The sequence below is a fragment of the Cibotium barometz genome, chromosome 55 (genome assembly GCF_041138505.1).
Source record: "Cibotium barometz isolate CiBa-2024 chromosome 55, ASM4113850v1, whole genome shotgun sequence".
Taxonomy (NCBI): Eukaryota; Viridiplantae; Streptophyta; class Polypodiopsida; order Cyatheales; family Cibotiaceae; genus Cibotium; species Cibotium barometz.
Genome location: NC_141100.1, coordinates 27,085,425 through 27,100,276, shown reverse-complemented (window position 1 = coordinate 27,100,276; position 14,852 = coordinate 27,085,425). Strand labels below are relative to the sequence as shown.

Here is a 14,852-nt window from a genome sequence, read left to right as displayed (position 1 = left end):
CATTTACAATATGAACATATGTACATGGGCATCATATAATGACTCGTCATAGCACTTAATCCCATGCATCTAGATTTGCATTTGATAGTCTCATATGCATGGTTTCACACCATAGACGTGCCATGGCACGACAGCGTCAGTCCGTCCTCCCCTGGGCAACTATGTCGCGGCAGGACCCTCAAGGCCCCGGCAAGCTCAATCTCTGACAGAGGCGCACCTAGAACTGTACGCATACGGTCTGTGACCCTCCTCTGCACATGGCCCACACAGTCTGTCTGCAAACATCTCGATCCTCAGTGGCTGGCTTCGCTGAAAGCAGGTCTCTATAAGATGCAGTGGCAATGGCTCTGATCTCCCCGAGCTCAGTAGCTACCGATCCATCCGGTCTACCAAGCTGGCGGACTCCTGCTCGCGCATGACGGGGTCCAGTGATCTCAAAAAACTCTCCAGTCACTCTATCGCCAAGCTGCGTCCACTGAGAGGCCTGACGATGATAGTAAAACTCATGTCTCTGCTCCTCTACCTCTCTAACCTCCTGGCGTGCCTGGCTCAGCTGGGACGCCACCCACTCACATGCAGGCTGCTGCTCCTGAAGGCGCTGTAGCGAAGCAAGGCTGCGTCTCAGCCGATGCTCCCGCTCGCGAATCTCTCCCAGCCGTGTCAAAGCTGTAGCGTGTAGAAAAGAGCTAAGATCGGTGAGTCCCTGGGCACACTGGCCCGCTGCATCCTGGTCAGAGCATTGACTATCATGCCAGATCCTCTCGATGTCCTCAGCGAGACTGGGATCTGTAAGTACCCTCTCTGGGATCCTCAACTGCAAGCTAGGCTCCCGTGTCCCCTCCTCCAATGTCAATATAACTGGCGCATGATCTGAAAATGAGGTGCCAGCGAGAATGCCGACAGAGCCCCCTCGCTCCCCTAACCAGTCTCCCACATAAAAGCGATCAATCCGTGATAGATTAGTCCCTCCCTGCTCTGGCGATTCGACCGAGAGAAACTAAGACTGTCCTGAGACCGGGAGAAAGCCCCATGCTGCCATGCATCAGTGATCCTCAGTGACATGCAAAACCGGTCCCAAGCTGCAAGCTCCGTGCCGTGCACTGTAACATGACTGCCTCCCACCCTATCTGCCGGGTCCTCAAGCATGTTGAAGTCTCCCCCGACACACCAATGTGCAGCCTCTGGCAATGCATCCGTAACCTGGGTCCAGAACTCTGCTCTGGCACTAGCATGATTGGGCGCATAGACGTTGAGCACACCCAATAGCTCATCATGCATCCTCAGAATGACATACTGTGCTCTACCAGGCACAATGATCCCTCGATCCACAATGGCCTGCCGCCATACATCTGCAATGACCATGCATACTCCTCCCTGTCCACCCAAAGGACCAAACCCTGCAGACCAAAAAGTGTCCCATCTACCAGGCATCACCGAACCATATCTCCGGATCCTGCTCTCACCCAAGTGGTGCTCCTGCATCATCAAAATATCAATGCTGCCACCAACCAGGCATCTCTGAAGCTCCTGCCTCAAGCAACCACGATAGCGTATAAAGTGTGCTCTGCCAAGGCCCTGTACATTCCATGAGATGATCCTCATGGATGCCCTGCTGAGGTGGATGCTGTCTCAGCCGTACGGTGGGCCTTCGCAAGCGGCTTGGATGGAGAGTAGTCCCCATCCGAGCGGCTGCGAATCTGCCCACCCGGTGTACTGCAAGAATCCCGGATCAGGCGCCAGTGGGCTATGGGGCCCATGGCGACTGCCTCCCGCTCTGACAGAGCAACCTCGTGTATACACACATATCCAGGGTCGTGTGCTAAGTCTGCCACTATGCGCACGACCAAATGCCGAATCCCTGAGGTATCCACACTCCCGGGATCCAAGAAAAAATGAGCCAACTCCCAAAGTCGGCCTATCACATCTGTCACCTCCAGATCGCTCATGTGATGAGAAAACTCAACTGCCTGAGTCTTCAAAGTGCTGAGAGCGAGCTCTAGAGTCCACTCCCGGTCGCAAGGGCCACATAAAGGGAACGAGAAGGCCACCGCTGAGTCTAGTGCCTCCTTGGCCTGCCTGTTGAGAGTCACTCTCCCCAAGTATCGCTGCAACAGTACAATAGTAGTATACAGCAGCAGCAGCAGCAGCAGCAGCATCAATACAGCAGCAGCAAATTTGACACCCCCTTTCTGCAACATAAATCAGAAATTACCTGAGGTATTTGCTTCAATTTTGGAATTTGCATGTTCAATCATCAATTGAGCAGGTACAATCATCAATTGAGCAGGTACAGGTCCAAATTGCTCAATTTTTGAGCAAAATTGGCAACAATTAGGTGACATTGGTCACATTCCGCGTCAATTTGCAAGAAATTGGATGTCAAAATTTGGGGCTTTTGATGTAATTGTGCCATTGGGCATTCATACATGCTGTATGATGCGAGCAATCTCACATTTGGGGCAAAATTGCAAGAAATTGGAGTGCAAATCAAAGGGCTTTTTGGGTTGATTTGCATGCAAGCACTGGCATTTGATGCTTTGGGCAATGTGTTGATGCATGTCAAGCACTCAATGTGCCTGTAAATCAAGGGGCTTTTATGTATTGGATGTATATGTGGCCAGGGGGAAGCATTGTGAAGACTCTGGATGCCTTTATGTGCGTTAATGTACCATGTATGATCAGAAATTGATCTTGAATCAAGGGGCTTTTCAAGATTTTATGCTTGTTGAGCTTGGCAAAGCAGCAGAGAAGACTTTTATGCCTTGAACCCTCAGTAATCCACTTGCACTCAAGGGGCTTTTGCTCAATTTCTGTCCGGGACTGTTGTATGCAGTGGTGGGGACTGTCAAGGTCTGATTTTCACTCATTTGGACAGCCAGGAGAGCATTTATTGCTGCTGTACTTGTTGGTACAGATTTGGTACAACCTTGTACAAGTTTTGGCATGGCTGTACTTTGATTTGAGTGAGGAAAAGGCTCATTTTCAGCTGCTGTACTTGCCGGTACAAATTTGGTACATCATTGGTGAGCACTTAGTACTGTTGTACAGTACTTTGGAAGGGGAACATAGCACATTTAAGGTGCTGTCCTAAATCTGCAGCAACCAAATTTTGGTGATTTTATCACATTCAGTGGGAGGAGAGTTGCATTCGTGCTTCCGCAGTGGGAGATAAACTTTGGGAGAACAACTGTGAGCACTTTGTGTGCTTCTTTGGTGCACTGTTTGCACATCTTGCAGGCAGTCAGGCATTGACTGTGTCAAAGGTTGCATATTGCTATGGCAACCACAGGTGAGAGCTCTTCATTGCTTCACATCAAGAAGCTTGAAGGCTCACATAATTATGACATTTGGCAAACCCAGTGCTATAATGTGTTGCTCCAGAAGAAGCAGCACAAGCCCATCAAAGAAAGGGGTGTAATGCCCGCTTCTCTTAATGCTGAAGAATGGGAAGATATGGATGAGCTGGCAAGATCCACCATCATGTTGTCTGTGTCAAACTCTTTACTTTTCAGCATACATGAAGAGAAGACAACTTGGGGAATGTGGAAAAGATTGCAGGACTTGTATGCCCAGCAAAGTGCCTCAAGCAAAGTGTATTGGTTGAAGAAACTCATAGGTCTTCAAATGAAGGAAGGGGCGTCTATGGCAGCCCATCTAAATGAGTTTAATGGTGTTGTTAGCCAGGTTATCAATCAAAAGTTGGCAATGGACGACGAGTTCAAAGCCACCTTTCTCTTATGCACTTTGCTAGAGAGTTGGGACACATTCAGGATAGCCACTAGCAATTCAAATGCTATGTTGTCATATGCAGATGTGGAGGGTGCTCTTCTTCAAGAGGAGATGAACAGGAAGAACAACTCTGTTGGAAAGTCCAATGCAATGAATGCACGTGGGAGATCCCAGCAAAGGGGTAAAAGCCAAGAACGGGGAAGGAGCAAGTCCCGCTCCAAAAAGGACTTGGAATGCCATTATTGTGGCAAGAAGGGACATATCAAAAAGCAATGCTACAAATGGAAGAATGATCAAAAGGAAAAGGAAAAAGGCAAAGACAAAGACAAAGATGAAGCCAAAGATGTAAAGCCAAAGGGCAAAAGTGGAGTCAAGATTGAAGAAGTCAATGTGTCACATGCAAGTGACAGTGAGGATGAAGTCTTATTCACGTCTTCACTTGATGCCCATTCACTTCTTGCAGGAGATGGTCATGGTATGCACTCATGGATCATTGATTCAGGTGCCTCCTTTCATGTCACAGGTTGCAGAGACTTGTTTGTCAGGTATACTGCTGGCAATGAAGGAGTAGTTTATTTGGGTGACAACCATGCATGCAAGATTCTTGGCAGAGGTGATGTGAGGCTTGTGTTTTCAGATGGCTCACAGCTTATGCTCCATGATGTCAGGCATGTGCCTGAGATCAAGAAGAACCTACTTTCTACTACTGGACAGCTTGATGATGCTGATTATGTTACCACATTTGGTCGTGGAAAGTGGAAGATTAGTAAGGGCTCACTGGTTGTTGCCAGAGGCTCTAAGGTGGACACTCTTTACTTCATGCATGCTGGTGTTTGTCACCATGTTAATGTAAATGCAACTGAGCTGCCGGAAATCTCTATGTGGGATAGCCGGTTGGGACACATGAGTGTCAAGGGAATGGAGCAATTGTCTCGTTTTGGTTACTTGCCTTCTCTAAAGTTTTCAAGTTTTCAGTTTTGTGAGCATTGTATATATGGGAGGCAACTCCAGTGCCCCCACAAGAAAGCTCTTGGACAGAAAGATGCTCAGTTAGAGCTTGTGCATACAGATGTATGTGAGATGCCTCAGCTTTCTTTGGGAGGGGCAAAATATTTTGTGTCTTTTATAGATGATGCCACACGCAAGGTGTGGGTTTATCCTCTTCGTTTGAAGAGTGATACATTCTCAGTGTTTGAGAAGTTTGTTGCTCATGTTGAGAATCAAACTGGCAAAACACTGAAGGCTTTGCGTTCCGACAATGGTGGAGAGTATACGTCCAAACAGTTTCAGGACTTTTGTGATGCTAAAGGCATCAAGAGGGAGCTCTCTACTCCTTATGATCCTCCACAAAACGGGACAGTAGAGAGGATGAACAGGACCATTCAGGAGAAGGTCCGTTCTATGTTGTCACATGCTGCATTACCTCATGGTTTTCGGGCTGAAGCTGTTATGACAGTCGTTCATCTTATAAACAGGTCACCTAACACGAGGCTTGGTGGGAAAGTGCCAGAGGAAGTATGGACAGGGAAGCCTCCGTCCTACAAGCACTTGAGAGTGTTTGGTTGTGTTGCGTACGTGCACATACGTAGGGAAATACGCACCAAACTTGATCCTAAGTCTCACAAATGCATATTCCTAGGATATGGTGACAGAGGTGAAATGGGGTATAGACTTTGGGATCCAGTGAATAGAAAGATTATACGCAGCAATGATGTCATTTTTGATGAAACATGCATGTATAAGGAGCCTACAAGGCAACAGGAGCCTGGCAGAGTCATCTTTGATGATGATGGACATCATGGACAACAACCAAGGGCTGTAAATCAGCCATTACAGCATCAAAACCAGCCCTTAAATGGTGCTGAAAATGGTCCAAATGGACAGTCAGAGATGGCAGAAGATATCCCTATGGATATCCCACAGTTAGAGGAGATATCGAGCATGATCTTTCAACCTTATGGCATGGAACAGGAGCCACCAATTGGTGATATGCAGGCTGGACAGCAACCTGCAAATGATGGTCATTGGGTACGGAGGTCCACAAGACCCTCCAGAGCCCCTGACAGGTTTGTTCCAGGGGTTGACTACTTGATGCTCACTGACTGTGGGGAGCCCTCATGTTATAAGGAGGCTTTACAGAGGGTAGACAAGGCTCTTTGGGAGCATGCTATGAAGTCAGAGATGGATTCTCTGCACAAAAATGGAACATGGAAGTTGGTACATTTGCCTACAGGCAAGAAGGTTTTGCCATGCAAGTGGGTTTACAGGCTCAAAGTTGCACCTGATGCAAAGCTGAGATACAAAGCCAGGTTAGTGGCTAAGGGCTTCAAGCAGGAATATGGTGTGGACTTTGATGAGATCTTCTCTCCAGTGGTCAAAATGACCACACTTAGAGCTGTATTAGCTTTGGTTGCTCATGATGATCTGGATTTGATTCAGATGGATGTGAAGACTGCTTTTCTTCACGATGATCTCCATGAGGAGATATATATGCAACAGCCAGAGGGTTATGCAGTGAATGGAAAGGAGAAGCTTGTATGCAAGCTGAAAAAGAGTCTTTATGGGCTCAAACAAGCACCAAGGGAATGGTATCATAAATTTGATACATTCATGAAATCCCACGATTTCAGGAGAAGTGACATAGATCACTGCTTATACACCAAGAAAGCTTTTGGCAGTCTATTGATCCTCATCTTGTATGTTGATGATATGTTGATTTCCGGGAAATCTCGTAAAGAGATGGATGCCTTAAAGAAGAGGCTGCATCAGACCTTTGATATGAAGGATTTGGGTGATGCAAATCACATTTTGGGTATGCAGATACTTCGGGACAGAAATCAGCATGTGTTGTATTTGTCTCAGAAGGAATACATTGGCAAAGTTTTGCAGAGGTTCAATATGGACGGGGGGAAGAAGACTAGTACTCCTTTGCCTCCATATGTGAAACTCAGTGCTATGGACAGCCCACAGTCGGATAGTGACAGGGCTGATATGGCCAAGATTCCGTATGCTTCAGCTTGTGGCAGTCTCATGTATGCCATGGTTGCTACTAGGCCGGACATTGCATTTGCAATGGGAGTGGTTTCTAGATACATGGCCAAACCTGGCAAGAAGCATTGGGAAGCAGTGAAAGGTGTCATGAGATACCTGAAGGGCACACTGGATATGTGCATATGCTTTGGCAAACAGGATGCATTAGTGCATGGTTACACGGATTCGGATTATGCCGGTCATCCAGATAACCGGAAGTCTACTACCGGTTATGTGTTTACATTCACAGGAGGTGCTGTGTCATGGATATCCAGGATGCAGAAGTGCACTGCCTTATCTACTACAGAGGCCGAGTATATTGCAGCCACAGAGGCTTGCAAGGAGGCATTATGGCTATCTCGGTTAGTGGTTGATTTGGGTTATACAGGGGATATTCCATTGTTGCATTGTGACAGTCAGAGTGCCATCCAGTTGGCAAAGAACCCTGTCTTTCATGCAAAGACGAAGCATGTGGATGTGAAGTATCACTTCATCAGAGAGGTGATAGAGAACAAGCAAATTCAGCTTGTCAAGATTCATACAGATGACAACCCGGCTGATCTGTTGACAAAGAGTTTGCCTCCAGAGCGGTTTGCTCATTGCAGACACTTGTTGATGGGCATTGGATGAGGCCAGTTTCAGCCTTGATATGGCCTTGTATATTATCATGTACATGTTGATTTTTCTTTTCCTTCATTTAAGGGCACTTTGCCTTTAAGTGGGAGGTTGTTGGGGTAAAGGCATTATGCCCACCCTTATAGTGTGTACTAGCCCATAAGTTTTATAGTACATAGTACACTTAGTACTTTTAATGTACTAAGTGCACTATGTGTACTAGTGCAAATATACATGTGTGATAGGTGAGTCACACACTCATACTTCATGAGTTGACTTATCCCCACAACTGTCTCTCTCTCTCTCTCTCCCTTCTTCTCTGTGTGTATGTCTCCCACATGAAACCCTAAATTCTCTCCCTTCAACCCCAAAAGATAGGTGTGTGTCTATGTAGCGTGGACGGATGATGAAACCATCCTCTATCAGGCATAGGAGGTGATCTCTATAGAAGGCCATCTTCGTCCCTAGTGGAGGACTAGGTGAACTCCATGCCCTTTGAGTATCCAGTTTGACAATGTCCTTCCTGATAACCTTGTTCCGCTCTGTGCGACTAAGAGCAAATGACAGGGCCTATGTGCTATACTAGAACAGGGGGAGTGTCTCCATGTGCATGCCATGCATGCATGCCAAACCAAGTGCCTACCTATGCATACCAGCACTCTGTATCTCCCTTGAGTGGCAGCTGTCGCGAGGACTCTAGGGCTAGCCGAGGGTATATATCTAGTGGAAGCTCCCATAGATTGTGCCAGTATGTCGTTGTCTGGAATAGAGCCCATGTCACTATCGATGTAGCCCCCATCTCTGCCCGCACAATCTCATGTAGCACTGATGGCTTACTCCTAATCATGCATGAGATCATCGCCACTAGGGGCTCTCCATCGGCTTCCACCCATCATATACCTCCTCTGTATCTGTCTCGGCCGGCTCTCCCCTCTGTCTCCTCCTATGGTGTAAGCTGGGACCCCAGATGGGGACACCATACAGTAGTGTAGGTGTAACTAGAGTATCAAATAGCTAAAGCTTTGTCCTCGGCTCCTGAAACCGTATCTGTGAGCATTGCCTCTCTAGCGAACCAAGGCCCTCATCAATCTAGCTTCAACCGCCTTCCGCATCAAGAACTGAGGTCCAACAAAAGTGATCCCAAGGTATACATATGAGGTAACATACTCCATAGGCTCTTCTGACTCTGACCTTGACTTCAATTTTTTTGTTTGAACACCTTCCACTGTTGATCTCCACCTCCAAGTCTTACTATGATGATGCTGATGCTGATGCTACTGATGATGGTGTTGATAGTAGATACTGATGCAAACATTGGGGATAATGAAGATGATGATGATTCTACTGCTGTAGATGACCTAAATGCTGTCCTGATTGAATACCCTAATTAGGGATTATGTTGTTCATGCCGGAGATTAGCCATGGCACGGGTGTGCACATGACATCCCCTCCTGTTAAACTTGATGACGGGGTGGACACTTTGTCATCCTTCCTTCCTGGACTGCTGACCTTTAACTGCTTCTTCTGACTATGACATTGACTTAAATATTTTTGTCTAAAAACCTTCCACCATTGATCTCGACTTCCAAGTCGTACTGAAGAGCTGAGCATCTATTCCGCTGCTATCTCCATGTCTGATATCCCTTACCCTTAACATAGTGGTGGGTCACCTGTGGGAATTGATCATGCCTGTTGCTAGGCCTTTGGAACTGATCTGAGAGCTTAATGATGTATTGGTTATGCGTGCATCCCCTCAGGGAATGCTTCCTCTAGCTTTGCCTGTTTTGCAGACAACTCCATCATCTGGTACCCTCTGCTGCATTCTTATGTTGGAACTGTGCACCTTCCTTGGGACTATGCTTAGTGGGTTGAGCCTGAATGCTTTGATGCCAATGTTGCATGTGCGGAAGCCTTGCTGTACTGACCTACAGTCCTAAGCTTGATTAAGAACAAGATGCTGATTAACATGATTAAGACAGAGGAGAGAGATTGGTGTCAGAGTTCTTGTTTTTATTATATGGTACAAAAAAGGTTGCTTAATGAATGTACATGGCTTAGGCCCTTGGTCAACACCAAAGGGGTTGAGACGTCTAGCCCTACATATGCTCTATTTGAGAATGATGGGCTGTTGAATGACTAACTTGCTTGGACTGATTTATGGTTGAATGCTTATATATCATGCTGGAGTGCTGGTTGGCCAGGTCTTGGACAAGAAAATCCATGTTTTCCTTTATTAAATGCTACGCTTTACTTTATTAAATGCTACGCTTTACTGATGTGATGCCACACTATGCTGGCCTTCAATATGGTTGTTGCCACTTGCTGCCTGGGACCTTCTGCTGCTGCCTACCGAATGCCTGTTTGTAGTCTGTAGTCAGTAGTCAGTCGTCGACAGAGGTCCCATGCCTCCATGGTGCTTATGATGATGATGATGATGATGATGATGATGATGCTGATGGTGAGGCTGGTGCTGCCGATGATGCTCCTGATACTGATGCTAACATTGGGGATAATGAAGATGATGATGATTCTACTGCTGTAGATGACCTAAACGCTGTCCTAAGTGAATACCCTAATCAGGGATTATGCTGTTCATGCTGGAGATTAGCCATGGCATGGGTGTGCACGTGGCAATGACAATTCCGAGGATGAAGTAGTTTGGAGGAGGGTTTTTTAGTCCTTTTGATGAAGGTAGGGATGTACTAGACGAGCTTCGCTCATGGTCCGGCAGTCATCATTCTACACTTGCACAGAATCGGCATGAGAGATGGCCTTCGCGTCATCGATGGTCTCCTTTGTGAAGTCCCTCTCCACCAGATTCACTAGAGTAGGTAAACCAACAACCTGGCTTGTTGCTCATGCTCCCAAGGACCGTCCGACGGGCGGAGCAAGTTGAGCGCTTTGTGGATGGTTTGAAATTGTCCTTGCACGCAGATGTTTGTGCACATCAACCCTGTGTCTTCCGGATGCAGTTCGTCTTGCTACAACCCTCCAGATGTGGGAGAGTTTGCATTGGGTGGAATATCTTTAGTGTCTTATGTCATGGAGGCACCACAAGAGGACATATGAGATTCTGGGATATCTTCAGTGTCCTATGTCATGGAGGCACAACAAGAGGACATATCCATCAGATTCTGGGAGGATAGGCCAGTGGATGTATCTTTACAGTACACAGATTTCTTGGAAACTATACTGACAACAATGGGGGTTTTGACTTGGGTGTATTACTTGGAGTATGTTTCATAGGACATGGGTGGTTTAGACATACAGGTGTCGAGCAATACTAATGGATACATATTTGGTGCAACGTATTTGAGGAGTCTTTCTCGTGGTTCTGCTTTCTTTCTTTTTTCGGAAACAAGATCCAAAGGATAGCCAAAAGTGCCCATGAATAAGCTGGGACACTCTTTTGAAAGCGATGAAGTGTTACCTGCTGTGTACAAGGGACTTAAGGTCTTTGTGATCTTGGATGTTGGTGCAACAAAAGAAAATATTTAAAAGAAAGAAAAATTCTAATATTCGTGCTATAGAGTTGTAACTTGTGATGCTAGGCATCAAATACATTCAACTCAACTAAAAATAGGCATTTGTTTTTGGTTTGCATTTGGAATAAAACACACCCCAAGTGAGCCCACTTACCTAAGTTTCCGCCCAAAGAACTACACATACATAAGCATATATCCGTGAAGCAATTCAAGTACTTGTTATTCATGGTCGCAAAAGATCAAACAATACCATGAGGATAAAGATGAATTCGGCCAGCACTCGCCACCCAACCATAGGCTACAAAGCGGATACAAGGCTTTGCCACCCCCGAGATAGAGGCCCCACAACCCTGGCCCAATCCGCATCCCAAAAGCATGCACTTCGGTCCTCACAATTGTCGCCGATGGGCTAACCAATAGCTGGGCCCTTGGGAGACCCCACTCCCAAGGTTTGAGTCTTATGGAGGATCTCTCCTAAAATGAGCTTCAACCCAACTATATAGCCCAATAATCCAATTCACATAATACTGAACTGTCCAGCCTTCATGCTAGCCTTGTTATGTCCAAACAATAGGACATGACAATCTCCCCCTCCTAATGAGAGAGAGAGAGAGAGAGAGAGAGAGAGAGAGAGGCTCATTGCCTTTTTTTACTTTCTCTCTAGGTGCTTGTTCTGATGATGTATCTAGGCATGTTTTCTGACGGGATTAAGAAAGGATTTGAAGAATGCAGTTTGCTGGAGTCGACATTGCAGGTGGTTTTGATGCGTTGGTAGTAGTAGCAGCAAGAGTTGAGAAGAGATTAGGGGTTAAATCCCCTAAGAAGGATAAGAAGAAGAAGAAGAAATCAAAATCTGATTCGGATAGTGAGATAGAAAGTGAATCAGATGAAGATTCAGATGGGAATTCTAGTTCTGATGAATCAAAGCAAATGGGTTTGGTTCTGCACTTCTGTTTGGTAAGTGGGTCCTAATCTCCTTTAAATCTCACAGTCAGAAATTGATACATCTTAATTGAGATTTCATTCATTGACTTGTGCAGCTATTCGCCTTGCTACCACAAGAAAAAATGTCGCAGCAGCACCCTTACTGCTGCCCAGTATTGCTGCACTTGCTATCTTTGTTGGGGCATACTTGCAAGCTAGAGTTTATTGACGCTTATGTTTTTCAGGTGAGATCTAGCACTCTAAAGGTGGAAGCCTCCAATTTTGTGGGGAAGGAGTGTTTATATGTTTTTGGAGGCAAAATTTTGTATAGAGAGGGGGGCGATCACTACGAAACCGATTCCCACAAACAATCCTGGAAAGCTGAAGGAATTCCTTCATGGAGTTTTATTGAGATATAAAACAGATGCCAGAGCCCTCTCTGAAGCCAAGCAGGTGCACGCACACATAATTGAGAATGGACTGAACTTGAACCAAGATGTTTTCCTGGGGAATCTCTTGATCAGAGTGTATAATAAATGTGCTAGCCCAGATGACGCTCGCTGGGTATTCGACAGAATGCTCCATAAGAATGTGGTCTCTTGGAACATGATCATTGCAGCATACTGTCAGCATGGCCAGTTTAGCAAAGCCCTCCAACGGTTTGAACAGATGAACACACAAGGTGTAGAGCCAACCAGTGTCACCTTCATCAATACGCTCAAGGCATGCACCAGCCTGTCTGAGGGCAAGCGAGTCTATGCGTTTTTCAAGGACAAGGGTTTTGAATCAGATCTTGTTGTTGGCAATGCATTGGTCAGCATGTTTGGAAAATGTGGAAGCTTGGAGATGGCTGTAAAAACATTCTTGGAGATGCCGGAGCAAGACTTCATCACATGGACCACAATGATTGCAGCGCATATTCAACATGGGCAAGCTGCCGAGGCTATACAATGCTTTAAACAGATGGTCTCAGAGGGTGTGAATCCGACCATCATGACATATGCTACCATCCTCAATGCGTGTAGCAGCCCTACAACTTTAGATGAAGGAAGATTGATCCATGCTCATGTAATCAGAGGTGGATATGAGTCACATGAAATCATAGGGTCTGCTCTGCTTACTATGTATGGCAAGTGTGGAATTGTGGATGATGCGCGATGGTTATTCGATGATACTAGTAAACAAGATGTAGTCACATGGAATTCGATGATTTCTGTTTATGTTAGACATGGCTGTAGTAAGAAGGCCCTCCAACTTTTCCAACAAATGCATCACCAATGTGTTAAGCCAAATGGTGTCACCTTTATCAGCACACTAGATGCGTGTACCAGTCTCTCAGCATTTGAAGAGGGTAAGTTGGTCCACAGCTGCATACTTGACTTTGGAGTTGAATCAGCTGCTGCCTGGAATGCCCTACTGAACATGTATGGGAATTGTGGAAGTCAATTGGATGCATTCAGCGTGTTTGACAGAATGCATGTAAAAGATGTGGTCTCATGGACTTCGATGATTCAAGTCTTTGCACAGAATGGCTATTTTGACAAGGCCCTTCAAGTATTTCAATCTATGCAGGAAGAAGGCGTCAAACCTAACAAGGTTACCTTTGTCAACATCCTCAAGGCATCCATTGATTCTGGTGAACTGACCAAAGGCAAGCTGATACACACCCTCATTATCGACAAACAAATGGAGCTGGACATTGTTATTGGCAATGCTCTTATCACAAGGTATGGCAACTATGGAATCCGATCGATGCATGCAAAGTTTTCACCTCCATGCCTACACGGGATGCTGTGTCATGGACTGCAGTGATTGCAGCTTATGCCCAGAATGGCTATCGAAAGGAGGCCTTTGACCTTTTTCCACAAATGCTTCAGGTTGGAGTCACTCCAACCAAGATCACCTACATAAGCATTCTTGATGCCCTTGCCAGTCTCGCCGCGGTAGAAGAGGGCAAGATGATCTACTTTCTGATTGTTGACAGTGGAATGGACTGTAATGTGGTGGTTGGGAACGCCTTTATAAGTTTTTATGCAAAATGTGGGAAGGTGGATGAGGCATTTCATCTGTTCCAGAGACTGCCTGATAAGGATATCGTTTCTTGGTCTGCGATGATTGCAGCATATGCCCACCAAGGTAAAGGCAAAGAGGCTTTCAATCTCTTGTCGAAGATGAAAGGAAAGGGTATTAAGCCTGATGATGTTACCTTTGTTAGCCTGTTCTCTGCTTGCAGCCATGCAGGTCTAATTAATGAAGGCTTTCAATTCTTCTATTTAATGTCTGAAGACTACAAAATCTCACCGTCTGACGAACATTACAGGTGCATGGTGGATCTGTTTAGCCGGGCAGGCAGGCTTGATGAGGCAGAAGCCTTCATCAACAACCTTCCATCTTTTCCCACTGTTGTAGCATGGACGACTCTGCTAGGTGCATGCCGAGTCCATGGTAACACGGAAAAAGCCAAGTGTGTTGCTGAGCATGTCCTCGAGTTGGATTCACAAAACCCGGCTGGCTATGTGATTCTGTCAAACATCTATGTAGCAGCAGGAAAGCAGGCGGAAGCAGATAAGATCAGGAAATTAATGAAGGACAAGGGTGCGAAGGAAGCGTTTGGTGGAATTTATATGGAGGACGATAGTATGATATTGCAGTTGGGGGATGAATCATGATGTGTAAATCCGTTCTAACGAACTTTACGTGATTAAACTTACTCTTGCATTCACACGGACTTTACAACCCTATCATTGCTCATTAATGACTGGGTTCATGATGTTGCAGTTGGGGGATGTGTAATTGCATTCAAACGGACTTTACAAGACTGAGCTTACTCTTACATGTAACCTATGCTCCTCTTTCCCCCTTCTTGTTGAACATAGACAAGGACTCATGAGAAAGTTGCCCAATGAAGAGCTGGGCCGAGGGAAGAGAAACCATTGATAGGGACGCAATGGAATGTATACCTAAACACAAAAGAACTGGGCCAAAGGATTGACAAGGGACGGGGATGTTTAGTTGACTGAAACCTAGGGCAAAGGGAAGGATGCTGCACAGAAACCAATTGCACATCAC

The 14,852-nt window shown here is 45.9% G+C and overlaps 1 protein-coding gene and 1 pseudogene across 1 annotated transcript; both read left to right on the top strand.

Moving 5' to 3' along the window:
* The first annotated feature begins 11,299 nt into the window (after positions 1 to 11,299).
* Positions 11,300 to 12,456, top strand: LOC147607558 (uncharacterized). Its single transcript, XM_086790776.1, has 4 exons — positions 11,300 to 11,816; positions 11,900 to 12,098; positions 12,208 to 12,347; positions 12,403 to 12,456. The coding sequence occupies exons 1-4, from the start codon at positions 11,586 to 11,588 to the stop codon at positions 12,454 to 12,456; spliced, it is 624 nt and encodes a 207-aa protein (XP_086646902.1). The 5' UTR covers positions 11,300 to 11,585.
* A 215-nt stretch (positions 12,457 to 12,671) lies between these two features.
* LOC147607557 (pentatricopeptide repeat-containing protein At4g33990-like) lies at positions 12,672 to 14,452 on the top strand (annotated as a pseudogene).
* Positions 14,453 to 14,852: the final 400 nt, after the last annotated feature.